Source organism: Carassius gibelio, chromosome A3 (genome assembly GCF_023724105.1).
Source record: "Carassius gibelio isolate Cgi1373 ecotype wild population from Czech Republic chromosome A3, carGib1.2-hapl.c, whole genome shotgun sequence".
NCBI classification, from domain to species: Eukaryota; Metazoa; Chordata; class Actinopteri; order Cypriniformes; family Cyprinidae; genus Carassius; species Carassius gibelio.
Window position 1 is genome coordinate 8,212,478 of NC_068373.1, and position 17,821 is coordinate 8,230,298.

General features: G+C 40.1%; 1 protein-coding gene across 2 annotated transcripts; it reads right to left on the bottom strand.

Annotated features, from left to right (window-relative positions):
• Nucleotides 1–177: 177 nt before the first annotated feature.
• Nucleotides 178–16,348, bottom strand: LOC127940530 (sterol regulatory element-binding protein 1). 2 transcript variants are annotated; one of them, XM_052536146.1, is made up of 19 exons: nt 15,970–16,348; nt 13,097–13,597; nt 10,144–10,316; nt 9,890–10,042; nt 9,443–9,661; nt 9,128–9,242; nt 8,127–8,281; nt 7,819–7,996; nt 7,547–7,731; nt 7,174–7,435; nt 6,772–6,938; nt 5,371–5,539; nt 5,173–5,281; nt 4,882–4,991; nt 4,558–4,690; nt 3,329–3,494; nt 1,917–2,099; nt 1,612–1,723; nt 178–1,507 (listed from the first exon to the last, which is right to left on the bottom strand). In XM_052536146.1, the coding sequence occupies exons 1-19, from the start codon at nt 16,070–16,072 to the stop codon at nt 1,290–1,292; spliced, it is 3,411 nt and encodes a 1,136-aa protein (XP_052392106.1). In that variant the 5' UTR covers nt 16,073–16,348; the 3' UTR covers nt 178–1,289. The 2 variants fall into 2 exon arrangements, with proteins under 2 accessions (XP_052392106.1, XP_052392105.1); XM_052536145.1 differs by having other exon boundaries at nt 178–1,510.
• Nucleotides 16,349–17,821: the final 1,473 nt, after the last annotated feature.

Here is a 17,821-nt window from a genome sequence, read left to right on the forward strand (position 1 = left end):
AAAGGGACAGTTCACCCAAAAAATGAAAACAAGGTCATCGTTTCCTCAACCTTGTGTTGTTGTAATGTCGTATGCCCTTCTTCTTTCCTCTTCAGACGACAAAAAGAGGTCACTCAGACTCAAGCAAGGAAAAGCACACAAGTTGTGGAGAAAAAAAAAAACAATCAGCAGAGAGGATTTCATTACAAAAGACTTTTTATTTACATTGGTAAGAATAAATCGAACAGAAGACAGCATGATATGCTATGTGTGCGCCTGTGAGTTTAAACACATCTCGTCTTCGAGACTCGTTCACAAGCACTGCAGAAAAGTTAGTGTACATGTAATGAATGTCAACTGCGAATCTCACGGTTACTGCGAATAGAAAACATGTCTAGTAATCAGAGTCCGTTCAGAACGGCGACTAGAGATACAAATATACGTCTCTCCCTAACAAGAGCTGCAGGCAGATCCCTATCAAAGCTTATCTTTGGATAAAGATGTCCGATTATTCAATAACATTCGATGCAGATGAAATTATTCGGATTTACTAACTCCGATGGAAGACTGGTGTGAAAATACAAGCTGAACAGTAGATTCGATGGACGCCGGTGGGCTTCTTGTCTGTAGGTGAGCGAGCAGCCCACTCACTAAACAGTGCAAATGGACACAAATCCAGTCAAACTGTATTTATTTAGTCCTGCTGACTTCTGGTTCAAAGTGTGCCATCAAAAACTGCTGTCCCACAGCGTCAGACGAATCATAAATACACGTATTTAAAACATATATACAAAGAAAAATCATTTTTCTCAAATCAATGTGCAGAATTCATCCCAGATGATAACGTGCTGTGAGTAGAAACTACTTTATTCAATTTGAGATTGACATCGCAATGTTTATTTCTCTTAAAGGTGCTAACAGTGAAGCAGAGCTCTACAATACGCTTTCAGTTCAAGCAGGGTCCGGCGTCCGGTTCACCCCACCAAATCAAGTCAGCACGGACGGCGCATCGTTTCACAAAGCCATCTCACAGAAGAAAACAATCTCCTCAGTTTCTTTTAGGGCAGATAAATAAGTTAAATATTCAATTTCATATCAAAAATGTCAAGAGAACACTGCGTTTGGATGAGGGTCCCGTTATTGCCTCGTCATTGGTTTTGAATATGCAGTTCTGAATTGTTGGGGAAAGTCGAAACGGTCGTGGATGATACCGAGGCCTGAAATAAAGAGCGTGTTGATTCTTGATTGAGAGATGTTGGGGTGTGTTTGTGAAAGTGCTCTTAAGTGTGTGTGTGTGTGTGTGTGGTTGGCTAGGTGGACGTGACGGTCGTTCCGCTGCCTAGTTTGATGATCATCTGTTGGCAGTCGTGGAGGGTGCGTTTGTCGCCCAGTTTCTCCAGCGTCCGAGCGGCGTCCACCAGCATGCCCACCCTCTGGCCCGGAGCCGACAGGAAGGAAGGGGGCAGATAGCGGCACGCCAGAATCATGGCCTCTGCCTGCTCCCGCTGGCCTGGATGCACCTCACACTCTTCTGTGCAAACACACACACACACACACACATGAAACATTCATAGGGTGCCAATGGAGTTCCCCGTCTATAAGAACTGCAACACGATGCATGATGTAAATCACCTGTCCTGCTTCCAGGCGTGGCGCGGCGGCGCAGACTGCGGTCCAAGAGCTGGTGTGTGCGTGTGGGACTGGCTCCCGCCATCAGCCGAGCTGTGGCCTCATGCAGGAACAACTACAGAGAGAGAAACGAACCATAACTAAATAACCCAGTCAGTTCAACCCAGAAAACAATGCATTACTGCTGTCAAACTTTTGTGCAAACTTTTTCTGTAATCCGCTTGACATAGGAACATCTGACTAGATTTGAAACACACTGCCTGACCCAGGACTTGTTGTATGCAATAGTGTGGACTCTGGCCTCTCACCCTGCGCATGGCCGGTCTGAAGCTCTGGGCGAGTTTGCGGAGCGAGCTGAGGTCCTGCTGGAAGCCCTGCAGCTCTGCAGACGAGGCGGCCGTCGGGGAGCTCTGCTGGGACGCCCCCTGCTGCTCCCGCCACACATTAGTGCGCGTCACCAACAACAGATCACACAGCAGCAACTGCACCAGCTACAGCACACAATCATTCAAAGAGATGGGTTTCTTTCAGAGCACAAATACCATCTGTGTGTGTGCATGTGTGTGTGTGTGTGTGTGTGTAACACGCAGCAAGACACAACATGCTCAAATAAAGAACAGTTTGTGTTGTTACACAAACGATGTCTTGACATCTGTTTAATATCATTCAAACGAGGTGCTGCCAGACATTGTTTCCCTCCAAATGTTTGAGACTCAATTCGCATATTTTTACATAAATTGTCAGTTAATTACATTTTCTTTTCTTAAGAGGGAACTAAATGACTTTTGAATAACAAAAATATACAAACATATTTAGACGCTTAAAAATGGATAAATGTTTTGGGACCGTTTACATTTAATTAATATTAACAATAAAACAAATATAGAAATGGAACAGTAAAATAATTGATACATTTATGGTTTCATTATTGTATAATCGTATTATTATTAAAATATTAGAACTATGAATGCGTGATCAGTGTTTGTTTTAAAGACCACACAAACACACTTTTCAACCAAAACACTTGATAAAACGCTTCATAATAAAAGTATTGGAACACTTTGTGCTAGTGTCATTATTGTTAACTAAACTAAAACTATAAAAAATCAATCCATTTTGTTATTTTAATTAAAGCTAAAATAAAATCAAACTTAAATAAGAATAAATAAAAATAAGAAATGGCAGACCAATTGAAAAAAAGTTTAAATACAAAATTTTTGGAAATAATATATAAAATATTTATTATTATTATTTTTTTTTTTTTCAGTTTTATTTCCAAAAATGTTGTGTGTGTGTATATTATATTATATTAAATATATATATATATATATATATACATAATTAAAGCTCATTAGAAATATTAAAAAAGTAAAAAAAATGACAAAAGAGTATACAATTTTTAAAATTTTAATTGAAAATGTAAATAAAAAAAAATGTGGTTGTACATGTCCTGAAACAGCATGATGAACTACTACTATGACATCTGTGTTACCTTGAGGAGAACTGATTTCATTCAGTTAGTAAACGGTTACTAAATCAAAATGTGTGTGTTCAGTCACTGCGGTCCAGCTCTGTATTGCACTGCAGGAACATTGCACAGTTGAGGCACATGCAATGCAACTACAATGCACTACAGCCCTGTCCAAAGACAAAACCCACACAACGCAAACGACCTGCTGCTCACGATAAAGTGAACCCAAGTGTGCATGTGTGGCTCTACCTTGTCTAATGTGTTGGTGCTGCAGTGCGGGCCGAGATTGAGGCTGTCTCTGAACAGACCGCTGGCTCTCTCACAGTAGCTGAGGCTGAGCTGGGAGCTCTCTGGTTTGGCCAGCAGGGAGCGCACCGCTTTAAAAGTGTTCAGACAGGCTTTGGGCAGCGGACTCCTGCAACACAGACAGGATGTGCTTAGACAGACCGAGCTGAAAACAACTAAGCGCACATCAAAACCAAGTGTTATTCCCAGTGGAGAGATAAACACGACTGTATCAACAAAGACGGATTCGCCAGGAAAAGCCACTCTGATAACTGCAGTCTCTTTACAACCAATTCAGATTTATTATTCTTTATTTACTTGTGGTAATCATATTTTTGAGAGTAAATATGGTTCGAGAATGGCATTGGGGGTGAATTTAACAGCTTTTCCCGGAGAAACCACAGCATTAATAAAAATAATGCTAATGTTTGATATGTATATATAGTTAAAATAAATAATAATAAATACATTTTATATATATTTAAACATAAGAAGTGTGTGTATATATTTTAAAACATTTAAACGTTAGCAGTATTGATTTTAAAGAAAGTATTGATTAAAAAAATTGTTTAAAATTAAGAATTATTCTGACAATGCCAGTGTTATTGTTAACTAAACACATGACTTTTAAAAATAATTTTTGTTAACTGAAATAAAGCTGCAATAAAATGCAAATACTACATGAATTAAAAAAAAACATTCAACTTTATTGAAAATTATAAATGGCAGAATAACTGAATAATAATATTAGTACTTAAACTTTTTTTTATACTAAAAAAGAAATAAAAATTAAAGATAAATATTGGAAAATAAATAAATATGTCAAAAAAAAACAAGAGCACATAGAATTTAAAACAAAAATAAATAAATAAAAGCTCATTTAAATTAGAAAAAGATAATTTAGTAAATTATAGTAAAACAACATAAATGTTTGAAAATTATTTTTTGTAGACTTAAAATATTTGTAGGATTTATAAGTTGTAATTTTTATTTTGTAAATTTAAATATTAAACCATGCATGAATACTACATGAAGTGCACACTTTGTGGTTGTCAAATGTGTCAGCAGACAACATGATAAACAACTCTCAGGAACCTGTCAGCCAATTTGATCTTCATTCACTTAATAGTATTTTTCATCATATTTTTGAAAGTAAAATGTGTTTCCTGTAGACTGTGTGACATGTGACTCACTCAGCGGTCTGAAGGCTGCGTGGCAAGTGCTCCACCGCTGGGTACAGTCTCTCTGCTGCCCCATCATCCCCCTGGAGCCAATTAATGATCACCACAGCAACCGACGACCACCATTTGGAGTGAGGGTCACATCCTAGAGGTCAAAGACACAATGGTGATCACACACACACACACACACACACTCACTCACGAAGTGTCCTACATTCACCCGGACTAACATCTGCTTGAATGAAAACATGCCGAGAGGTGAAAGTGCCGACTGTACATACACAGCCCAGCAGTCCCCAAAACAACCCTCGGGGTCAAAAGGTGACGAGAGCTGACCTGTAACGGTGGCCATGTTTGAGCCGATGGCGAAGGACTGTGTCGTGGCTCCTGCTGCGTCCGAGGCGCTGGTGAGTAACTGCAGGTACTCCAGAGAGTCCGAGTATTCTCTGTCCAAACACACACACACACACACACACACACACACACACACACCCCCCAATCACTATAAAAACTGATTCAAGAGCAAAGCGTATGTAAAATAAAGGGTCAAAAAAGCACAAATCTGTCCAGTTGAATTTCAGTGAAATCATTCATCAAGATGAGATTGTGTTGAGAAAGATGACCCACCCTTCTCCATCAGTGAGGCTCTTTTCGCCTCGCGGCTGTGCCACGCAGTAGAGGGCCTTTTCCAACAGATGCTCACGAAACGCCTGGGTCACCTGAGCCAGCGGGTCAACTGCAGACAAACACGGGGCACGTTCAGAAACACACAACACAATGACAAACCGGATCCCTTCAGCCTGATGTTCTCTGTACGGAGCTGACCTGAGTTCCCCGCCTGGCTGTAGATGCTCTCTTTAGGGGTGCTGCGTATGGACCAGTCCTCATCCACGAAGAAACGGTGACCCAGCGGGTGACACAACCACTGCATGGCAGGAGGGACGCTGCCACTGGGCGAGAGACAGGCCTGCCGAGCGCTGCTCAGGAACACTCGCTGCAGGACAGAGAAATCAAAAGTCATGTCTCCACTTAACAATATATGCAGCACGCAAACAAAATATGGATACACTATCAAACAAAAAGAAAAGAAAGAAAGATTCGGATGCTGTTCCAAAACCTAGTGAGCTTCCTATCAAGGCAGCATTTTAAGTGTCACACATGCACTACAGTCGCCAAGTCTAACAAGTACTTGCACTTCTGAGATCTCTCATTTTGGGCTGCATTACGTGTATCCTTGACACAAAATTCAATCCCATAATGCACTATGACAAGCTTGGTGAAATATGAATCCAAGACCAGGTGAGAGAAATGTCAAATTTAAGAAATAATGGAAATTACCGTATTTTCCGGACTATAAGTGGCACTTTTTTTCATAGTTTGGCTGGTCATGCGACTTATAGTCAGGTGCGACTTATTTATCAAAATTAATTTGACATGAACCAAGAGAAATGAACCAAGAGAAAACATTACCGTCTCCAGCCGTGAGAGGGCGCTCTTTGCTGCTCAGTGCTCCTGTAGTCTACACTGAAGACATAGAGCGCCCTCTCGAGGCTGTAGACGGTAATGTTTTCTCTTGGTTCTTGGTTCTAAATAAATGTGACTTATAGTCCAGTGCAACTTATATGTTTTTTTCCACGTCATGACATATTTTTGGACTGATGCGACTTATACTCAGGTGCGACTTATAGTCCGAAAAATACGGTACTCAAAAAAAAAAAAATTTTTGTTTTAAAAATGAACAAATGAAAAAAAAAAAAAAAAAATGAGATTACAAATGGATGTTTTCCCCAAATATTTATGTTATTTTTATGCTTATTTAGAGTACCATGCCGTTAGCTTGATAACATGCTAAAGGCAAACTCCACTGAAAATCCAAATGTATACTTCAGTTATGACTCTAATCTACAGTGTAAAACAAGCGCAGGTGCATGATACACCAAAGATGCAAAGTTTCAACCCCGTCCAGTGCTGATTGTGGAGTACGTTCGGTTAGAGTAACTGGGTTGCACACTTAGGTTATGCACATGCTATATTGATGAAATTTATGTCAGGTGCATTGTGAACATAACTTAGCGTGCATGTAAAAACTGACATATACTTAGGGCTTAACTGTCAGTTGCTGCCCATATACAGTCCAATGTTAGGCAAGATTTGCATGCGGTAGACAGCAGAGCAGCGCACTAGGTTGTGGATCAGGGCTGTGAGTGTGCATGTGTGTGTACTAACAGTAGTGAAGTGAAGCAGGCGGGGCAGGCTGCTTTTAACCCGGAGGGCTGCAGACACATAGATCTCCGCAAGTGTGGCGACGGGGAGACAGTCTCCTGCACACTCGGCCAGGTTGAGAGCGCTCAGTGCCATGTGGATGGCAGACAGGTGGCTTCCTCCGAGCTTGCCTGCACACAGATCAACATCACGAGCAAATCCCATGAATGGATGGAAAGCTCGAGAAGACCACATTGTTCTTTCAAACATACATTTGTGCGGATATACGCATGCATTCATTATTAGTGTTATTCTTGTGAACCAGTGGGTGAAATTCGACAGTCGTCTTGTCAGAGATAGTAAAAAGGGGGCCAAACAGTCGCTCTTCACAAGTTTTCCTGATTCCTCTATGCTACTGTGACTTACCGGTCATGTGGAGTTGGTGTAGACGGTGGTAGACCAATGCGGCATCGCGGCAGCTCTTGCATGCATCTTCCTGCAGGGGGCGGTTGGATCGGAGGGCTCCGGCACGGCTGGCTAGCCAGCGGCCCACCCACAGTCTCTGCAGACACAGACGCAGGGCGGACCACAGCACCGCACAGGTCAGGTCCAGCTGAGACGTGGGCAGAGGCCGACCGAGAGCTTTGAGGCACGTCCAGAGGTTCTGAGAGGCCTGAGCAAAGTCTCCCTGCAGAAAAAAACATTCGAGAAGCGGACATCAGATGTGCAGAAGAAGAAAGGTCTGGTGAAATCTGACCTCCGGATCAATAGCGGATGAGTGCAAGAGAGCATCTCATACCCTGGCTAGATCCAGATCGGCCTGTTTGCGGTGTCTCCAGAAGAGGACGGAGGATTCTGAGTGGGGTCTGGTCACAGGTTCGCCGTACACGAGCAGGCGGATCAAAACTCCAGCGACCAGAACACCGTTCAACAGCCACAACAGAAGAGTGGGCAGCATCCAATCCATCCAACCCCAAGACTCAGCTACACGTATCAAAACCAGATTGGATTGTTAGCATCAAGACTGCGATGGTGTGCAACTCTCACAAGCGAAGCGGTGGGTATCAGCACCTGCTTCCGGCACGGCTAGCGGACTCCTTCCTGTGTGTCCAGAGACAGTCGTCCCGGAGCTGCTCCAGCCGCCACACAGCAGGGACGCCAGCGGGTTAAAGGACAGGAAGAGCAGGGTGAAGGCACACAGAGCCATGCGAGAGCGGTCCAGCATTCCTCCAGCCCTCTCAACCACAGGCTAATCGAGAGAACGGGAAACAGAAACTCTTGACCTCAAGCAATCGAATTATCCACCACACACTAACACATACAATTACTTCACGGCCCAGGGCCAGTTTTATTCTAGGCATGACAGGAGTTTCTGCTACCTTGCTGTCTTCTTCCATCGGGCTGTCCGGCTCCGAGTCGCTGCCGTGGTGCGAGAAAGCGCCGCTGGACTGAGGCGAGCCGACATCTGATGCTGGAGGGGTGGGGATTTCTGGTTTCACATCCACCTCCATGATCACAAGGTCCTTCAGAGACTCTGAGGAGGACAAGGGACAGGTCAGTGCAAAGACAAGCACGCCCCACTTGTGGAAAAGAAATGTGCATTAGTAATATACTTCAAATCTTTAAAGTATACCCCCCCCCAAAAAAAAAATACTACAGCTAATATATTACTGGAATAAAAAAAGAATAAATAAAAAAGCCATTTAAGTGTACTTAAAGAGAGACGTCTGCACATGTAAAGCACTTGATTATCATTTAATTGTTGGGTTATTTGATAATGCAGTTAAAGTTAAGATGTTTAAATGTACTTCATCCTTATAAATGCTTAATAACAAATATTTGTATGACCCTGGAGCATAAAGCCAGTCATAAGTAGCACGGGTATTTATGTAGAAATAGCCAAAAATACAATGTATGGGTCAAAATGATCCATTTTTCTTTTATGCCAAAAATCATTAGGATTACAGTCCAAGAAATTATTTTGTAAATTCACAGTCGTAAATATATCAAAACTTCATTTTTAATTAGGCATTGCTAAGAATTTTTTTATGCACAATCAGATTCCAGATTTTTTTTTGTATTTCATCCAAATATTGTCCTATCCTAACAAACCATACATCAATGGATGATGTATAAATCTCACTTTCCAAAAACGGACCCTTATGACTGGTCTTGTGGTCAAGGGTCACATTTTAATATGTGAGAGACATGTTTCAATAGTTAAGACGATTGCCAGTACCTTCAAGTATATAATAAACACACCACAGAGGTAATTATGAATGACATATAAAGATTCACTTAAGTGGTTCAAATACTCTCTAAAGTTCAACTTATATTAAATCGTATTATTGCATATAATAGAAATATAAACTGAACTTACTGTTCTTCTGGATGGACATTTTGAGTGCAATGTTCTCCTGCTTGAGTTTTTGGTTGGACTGCTGAAGGTAGCGAATGTAGTCAATGGCTTTCCTCAACACGGCCGACTTATTGAGCTGAATAAGAGACAAGATTCATCTCATAATGATGTTGAAGACATGATTTTGGTAAGATGAGAGCTAAGAAATCTACTTCGATTAGCTCATACCATCTGGTTAAAGTCTTCAAATGAAATTCAAGGGTCACTACATGGGGGAAGTTTCTCTTGGTGACTAAACCAGATCTGTAATTCGGTTTTGACAGACTATGAGCCCACCTTAGCTTCTGTCCCAGCCACCAGGTCTTTGAGCTCAATGATCTTGTCGTTGATGGAGGAGCGGTAGCGTTTTTCAATGGCATTATGGGCCGTGCGTTTCTCGCCCTTGGGCGGCTGGCCGCCTGGTTTCCCGCTGATGGTGATGCGATTGATGGGCAGTTTCTCTGCGTCCACCACCAGTGGAACGGTGGTCAGGATAGTGCCTCCGCTCATCAGTGCCTGAGACAAGAGATGCACGGATCCATAAAATAAAAACTGGGGCATCTGAGACCTAATTTAGGTTTAAATTAGACACATTATATCAAATATCCTGAACATGGATCTACAGCACTACTACAGCCAGTTCACACCAAGAACAAAACTATAAACTGAAGCAAATCAGCACGTTTTTGGTGCAGATTTTGGTGCTATTTTGCGACTCTTGTTATTGGGACGGTGTTTGGGTACCTGCAGTGGGGTGTTCTGGACTGTGGCCGAGGATGAAGCCAGCGATGTGATGCAGGGTGACGCTACTGTAGTTACCGTTGTTACCGTTGTGACTGGCTTCAGAGTTGTGAGTAAGAGCGAGTCTGCCTTAATGAACTGCGGCTGCAACAAAACCTGCATGCAAAAACACAGAGACTGCTCAATGCACACAATAAATGCTGTAAAATGTCAATTGTTGTGCATGTGGGCATCAGCAGGCGAATAAAAGCACTTACAGGAACCTGCTGCACCTGAGGGGTGATGGTCTGTATGGGAGGGCTGGAGGACGTGGTCAGGATGGGTGAAGCCGAGAGGCTCTGCACCTGGGCTTGGATGGCCATTGGCTGAACGTTCTGTGGAGAGGCGGGGAGATTCGGGATTGGCTGAGGGGAACTCTGCTGAGAGACGGCTGCAAAAGCCAGATTATAAGAGAAAAGAAAGGCAAGAATTTCATTAAACATGCAGTCTCACACCTACTTCTAGCCCACATAAGAATAATAATAATATCCTATCATGTTTTTTTTTTATTCAAGCACACACTTTTATCTGATCAAAGAAATCTCAGGTTCATACTGATGGGACGTCCAGTAAAGCTTGTCTCTGTAATAATAACAGTAAGGGGGCAGGGAGTCATTTAGGCTAACTATAGAAATACATAGCTCAATTCACCGTGACTGAACTTTGATCTACACTAGTGTGATGTTGTATTCTCTCTCTGGCCTGGTGGAGACATTACCTAAGCCTTGATAAGCAGAATGAAACAAAATCATAAAAGCATATACAAAGAAAGAATGTGGGCTCGGCAGCTCTACACATGACACGATGTACGGTAAAAGTTCACTGGGTTTCCGGGACGGACAACAGTGACTTCACCGTCTGCACCTTGAACTCTCAAACTGCCTGAACTCAGAGATTACAGCTGGCATATGACTGATCAAAGGTGAAGGATTTTATAGTCGTCGTAATGACATCATACCCTGCATTACTCACGAGTAACAATCACTGCACAACAGAGCACAAAGTCTGATGGAGTTCGATTGATGCCAACATTTGATCTAGTTACTAGAAAGTTTCGCACATGCGCTTTCATAAAAGCACATATCTGATTGTAATATCTAAGCACTGAACTGATTTAGAAACCAGTATAAACACTGGGAAATCACCGTGAAACAAACATGTCATGCTTAACCACTATAGCTGAGCCCACATGAAAGTTTCATTCTCCTTTTATACCTCAGTGTACAGTTGCAAAGGAATCAGATAGCAGACTTATGAAGCTTGTGTAGTCCAACTCAAGACCGAATAACAAAATGTCATGGAACTCATACACTAGCATTCAAATGTTTGGGGATTTTTTATTTTTTTAAAGAAATTAATACTTTTAGTTCAGCAACAAACAACTTTGAAACCAGTTTTCATTTTCAAGCCCCCAAAACACTTTTGTCCTGTGAATGAATGGCTAAAATGCATACGTTTTTTTTGTTTTAGTTGGTGTCATGTAAACACCTTCTTATTGATCATATACTTTTTAACCCTTTAAGTGTCAACCCCCAATTTTTTTATATAGTTGTGAAAGTTCACTATTCAAACTTACATTTTTAGAAATAGATCACAGACCCAAGGTTGGACTTACTCTTGTTTTTTTGTTTTGTTTTTTTTTTGCTTTTTTTTAAAGAAAACAATCTGCAGATTATTGCAGAAGTGGAATCATTTCAAAATATTAAAGTATCAAAAAGTTAAAGAAGTTTAAATTTACTGTTAAGGAAAACGCACTGTACCATTCTTTCTTTTTTTTATTTTAGATCAAATAAATATTTTTTAAAGTATTTTTTAAATCCACAATTGCTATAAAATGAAAGCCTTATGTCTAAATAAGTTATGTTCCAAATTTGAAGTTAATATATAAAAAAAAACATTAAAGGTCCCGTTCTTCGTGATTCCATGTTTTAAACTTTAGTTAGTGTGTAATGTTGTTGTTAGAGTATAAATAATATCTGTAAAATGCTAAAGCTCAAAGTTCAATGCCAAGCAAGATATTTTATTTAACAGAATTCGCCTACATCGAACGACCCGTTTGGACTACATCCCTCTAATTCCTGCAGTAATGACGTCACTAAAACAGTTTTTTTGACTAACCTCCGCCCACAGGAATTCACGAAAAAGGGGGCGTGGTCTTGTTGCGCAGCAACGGAGAAGAGGAAGAGCTGCATTTGTGTTTGTCGCCATGTCGTCGAAACGCTGTTATTTTCATCTCTGAGTCCAATCATCTTTGTTTGGGCTTCCCAGGGACGCTGTACTTCGAGATCAATGGTTACAATTTATGTTTAACTCGGTTCCAGAAAATTATTATCCACATGTAAAACTATGTGCAGCACATTTTGCTGAGGACAACTTCCTCAATCTCAATCAGTTTAATGCCGGATTCACACAAATATTATTCTTGAAAGATGGAGCAGTTCCCTCTTTGTCTGGAGAAGGCGTTGTTTATGGACCACAACCGGTAAGTGTATTTTATTATTTAAGCTGGTGTGTTTAACAGTTTCTGTAACTTATTACACAAAGGGCAACACTGATTAGCTTTGTTAACAAGATGTTAGGGCTGTGCAAAAAAAATCGAATGCGATTTTCATGCGCGTCACGTCAGTAAAAATGCTCCGGTGATTAAAAGTACATCTCCAGCACGTGCGTTCGTTTACTGTCTATGGTTCAGATCAGGATTGCCAGGTTTTCAAAACAAATCCTGTCCACTTGCTTCTCAAAACTACTCCGAAACTAGCCCAATCGTGTTACCAGGAGGGCAGCGTGCGCTGTTTTTATCACAGTGAAAACTGCGGTATACAGATAGCTGAATTGTGTTAAAAATTACTGTGTTTTTTTACATGCGAAACATTAACACATTATATTGCACACTGTAAACACAATCAAAGCTTCAGAAAAGCAAGAAAAACGGGACCTTTAAGGTTCCTGAAAGATTTTATTTAGGGCGTTATACCACAAATAGCCACCACCTGCCATCAAAACTCTGTCACAATGTTTTCTGTCACAAATGTTTAAATCTCTCGGTCAATATTACTTCTATCACAAATTATGGAATAACCACCAAATATTGAATCTTGAGACTCGGACCTTTCCAACGATATGCATTTTCTCAAGATTATAAAAGTAAGAGGTTAAGGTAATAAAACTTACCAGTGTAGCTGTTTTGGTTGGAGTAAGTGACCAAGGGCTGCTGCTGTGGTTGGGGTGTTAGTGGGCTAAAGAGGGCCTGCGGGGTAGCGCAGAACGCAGGGCTCTTCCCGGCTGGGGCAGCTTGGCTCGGGGCCTGCGGGGTGGAAGGGTGGAGGCTGGGAGATGGAGCAGGCTGAGCTTTGGGCTGCGTGGTCTGCAGGGTGGTGGGGTTTGCAGGGGCGGAGGTCACCTGTGCCAGAGGCGACTGCTGGAAAGTGGGAGGGTGAAACACCTTGTCTGGGATGGAGGAGCTGCGGGTGATGGGGGGGCCGAGCAGGGCATCCAGGTGTGGGCTGCTGCTGAGGATGGAGGAGGTGTTGGTGGGCGTAGAAGAAGCAGGTGGAGGAGAGGAAGGGCTGGAGTGGGGCAGGACGGAGAGGTCCTGCGAGGGGGCAGGAAATGGAGCGTGGTCGAACAGCCCTCCAAACTCTATGTCCTGGTTGTTGATAAGCTGGAGCATATCTGGTAAAACAAACAGGCAATGCATAAACTTAATCAGATGTACTGACAAAAAGTGTGCGTTTGACAGCACTGTAATCAAAGGGAGGTGCATCACTCAGATTAATCCAATCCTTCAAATGCAATTATATATGTACAATAAACTACCACCTATTAGTGACTGAAACTATAAAATAACAAAGCATTTCTTAATACATTACAAATGGATTCATGCCACCTGATGGAAATAAAATGTTTTAATATTTTTTAAAGATGCATCTTATTCACACCTAGACCACATTTATTTGATCAAAAATACAGTAAAAACAGAAATATGAAATATGTGTACAAGTCTTTTCTATTTCAGTATGTTTTCAAATGTAAATGTATTCCTGTGATGCAAAGTTGAATTTTCATAAGATTTACTTGATAAATAGAAAGCTCAACACATCAGCATTTTTTAAAAATAGAATTATTTTGTAACATTATAAATGTCTTTACTGATTTTTTTTTTTTTTTTATCAATTCAAACCATTCTTTCTGATTAAAAGTACCAAAAACGTGTATATGTATGTATATATATATAAATCACTTCTGGGAAAACGGAGCAAAAATACTGATGACTCATCTTGCCCACCAAAATGTTCTTAAAAGCCCCTGACTTCCTAGCACTAGCATGTAGTAAACCATCTTGGCACATAATAAGAACATAATGCACTTCATTGTCTTTCCGAACCATGAATTGTTTTGAATTCAGTCATTTTAAAAACATCTTCACTGCCTTCTTTTAGGTGTGGTTTCACCAGGCTATGAAGTAAACTAAAGCCTGCTGGCTATAAAAACACCCTGCCCTGGCTTCCTGTTATAGAAACATACCCAAATAAATAAATACTTGCTTAACATAATATCTTTTTCCAGGGTTTTGCTTTTGCTAATTATATGAAGGTCCCATATATTTCAACATTTATTTAAATGTGCATAATTTTTATGTGAAATGGACTTGCACAACTATGACCATTCTTTCTTGAATATTCAACAAATGCATTCAATTGAATACATTTGAATATGAACGGTTGATGATGATGAAAAAAAACATGCAAAGGTTTTTTTTTTTTTTTTTTCCACAAAGATTTTTCACTTTGACTGAGGTGTCAAGGCCTGTGAGATCCAAAGAGCACAGGATCATTTTCACACTCATCAGGTCTGATCCCACATCTGCACTAAACCATGAAGAGTTCAGCTCATGGCTTTAACTCAGCTTTGCCCCAACTATTAAAATAATTTTTATAACAACAACAATTTACACTTTTGGGAATTAACTCTTTAGACGAGTAACCTCGCTGACTTTTAATAATGACAGTAATAGTAAGTATAGAAACATACCTATTAGTATTATTATGTAATAAAAATAACAGCAACAAAAAATATTATTATTATTGTTATAATACTGATTACAATTTTGAATAGTTATCAAATTATCATCATCATTATTTTTATTTATTTATTTAAAATACGTATAGCAAAATAAATAAATCCAAATGTGTTTTGCAGACATCATGTAAGCCCATACAACATGGGACTCTTTCAGTGTGCAGAATCATGAGGTGATCGCGCTCAGCCAATCAGAGGCCTGGAAAGCGCCTCGCTATGTGAGGTTACTATCGGACAGCGTCCTCTTCAGCGCACGGTTACCGTCGGTCACTTCACTACATTCACCGGACAATTAATAATCTCAATACTAGAGGATGCAATGGTGCAAAGAATATAAATGTAAACAAATGCACACGGTGATATATAATCACGTTCTGAAGGTAATTCCGTGCCGAAATAAATTGTTGATCACGTTTTGATGTTAGATACAGAATCGATGGCGTTTTATGTGCTTAGTTATTAAATATAAGGTATAATGCAACTGTGTTGGTAGATCAGAATATATCTGAACCGTTGGCCGAGAGTGACCTCGCGTGACGTCGCTGAGCCGAGTTGAAGGGGGGCGGGGCCGCTCTCAATGCTTCTTCTGCAGCTAGACAATGAACACTCTCCAGTATAATCACACCTTTTCGCTTTCACGAAGTCTAACATACAAAGCAACAATAACCATGTGCAAATATAGCTGCCAGGCATCTGATCTGTGTTTTCGTCGCTAACGCCCAGATCACGGACGGCACCCGATCAGACCTAAAGCTACTGCCTTCCACTGATAGCGTTTTTAAAGAGGATACAGTCGATTCTGAGCAAAACAAGCATCCTATATGATGAAACAGTGGTCAGATATGATAGTTCGATTTGAAAATATAACAATATCATTAGCATAGTTATTATAAACAGGTGTTTACGCCTGATAGATCCATCTATATATATATATATGTAAATAGAGTAAACAAGCGATCTCTTACCATCTATGTCATTGAGCAGAGCCGTGTCAATATCACTCGGGTCGTGGAAAGTCAAACTGGAGTCCAGGGTGTCCAGAGACTGGTCGTCAAAAGACAGATTCATTGTCCTTAAATGCTCTTTCAAGCCGGCTTCAAAAGTATTCAAGTCCCAGTAACGTTAACACACACAGCAAGCGTTATTCCATGTAAACTTCTTGCACTTTTCGGTGGAGCAAATGTACGCGGACATGTACTGGCTGCGTGTCTTAAGATCCGTCTGCTTAATTCTCGACAAATTCAGCTTTGTTGCTGATTCTGTCTACTATCTTCTCGTGTTCGCTTCCATGCTGCCGCGCAAGGCAAAGTTGTCTTCAGAGTTCGCTTTGCACATTAGCATGCTAACAGAGAGAGCCAGGCACACCCACAGACCGTTGTGGATGATTGACACGCCGCTCGACCAATCAGAACTCGTTCTTTTACTTGACGCTCTTTCACTTGTCGTGCGCGCTCTCGGTACGGCCTTGAGATGGACTTTTTACTATAATATTTTGGATTGTTATTATAATTATGTTGAAGTTTTTTTATCATATATTATTTATTTTAAGTATTTAAATGTTTAAAAGCATTTTTCAGCTATTTAAACAGGTTAATAAGTATACTGCCCTGTTTAATTAATACGCTGACAGTCAATATGTATTAATAAAAAAATATAAGTATTCAATATATCCTTAATATGAAGTGCCAAATAAAAAAGATTTTTTGTTTACAAAATCTCAGTCGACAGCGGCGTGGTCGGGATTCCTGTGGGCTTGTCTCCGTCAGCCAATCATAGAAAAGGAAAGGCGGGCGCTCGGCAATCAAGTTAGTCTGAGCCGCAGCGATGACTCCACCTGTAGAACCAGAGAAACCGACCAATAGGAAGCCCGAAGGCGAGTGGGGTGATATGACGACACACGTGTGGCTCCGTGATTACATCATGCGTTTCTCATAGAATAAAGGTAATAAAACTGAACGGCGATATAATATATATATATATATATATTCTTTATATATATATATATATTTTAAAATAATAATACAAATTATAAAAATTAAATACATCCAATATTATGCACAAAATATATAATTCCCTCCATTATATAAATACACAAATTGATAAAAAAAAAAAAAAAAAACTAAATAGGATGGATTGTTTCGACATAAATAATTAGCTTTCGTTTTGTCTAAAAATGTAAGTAATTCTATACTGAACTCTCATATATCAACAAACCGAATTGAAGTGGGTCAGTGACCGAGAGTAACACCGCAGTATGACTACAAAGAGAACCGAGGAGCTCTGAAACATGGCATCTCACAAAAGTGTGTGCTGAAGACAGAAGAGTCTCGAGGCTTCAGTCATTTCATTTCTCCATGAAGCTCTTCAGCAGCACACCAATCAGTTAAAGAGACTTGACATAATACAAGAACATCATTTAAATCGAAAATTAACATAGCATTCATATTGTTAACAATGTTATCATTATGTTCATAAATTATTAAAGTTAATAATAAACAGCCGTTTTGAATCATTGAATTAAATTGAATTTTTATTTTATTTTTAGGCATATGCAAAACATGTTAATTTAATTATTATTAACATTGTTTTATCCACCTTATTTTGTAAAATGCTATAAAGGCTATATAAAACTAAAGCACTTTTGAGTTCACAGAAAAGCGCTATATTAATGTAAGGAATTATTATTTTTAACGCAACTTTATATCATTATTTATATCATATAGAGCACTAGAATAAAAATTGAAAACTTGACAGAGATTAAAAAAAAGTTTTAAAAGGTAGTTTAATGACAATAAAATATTAAGTATTTATTTTTCA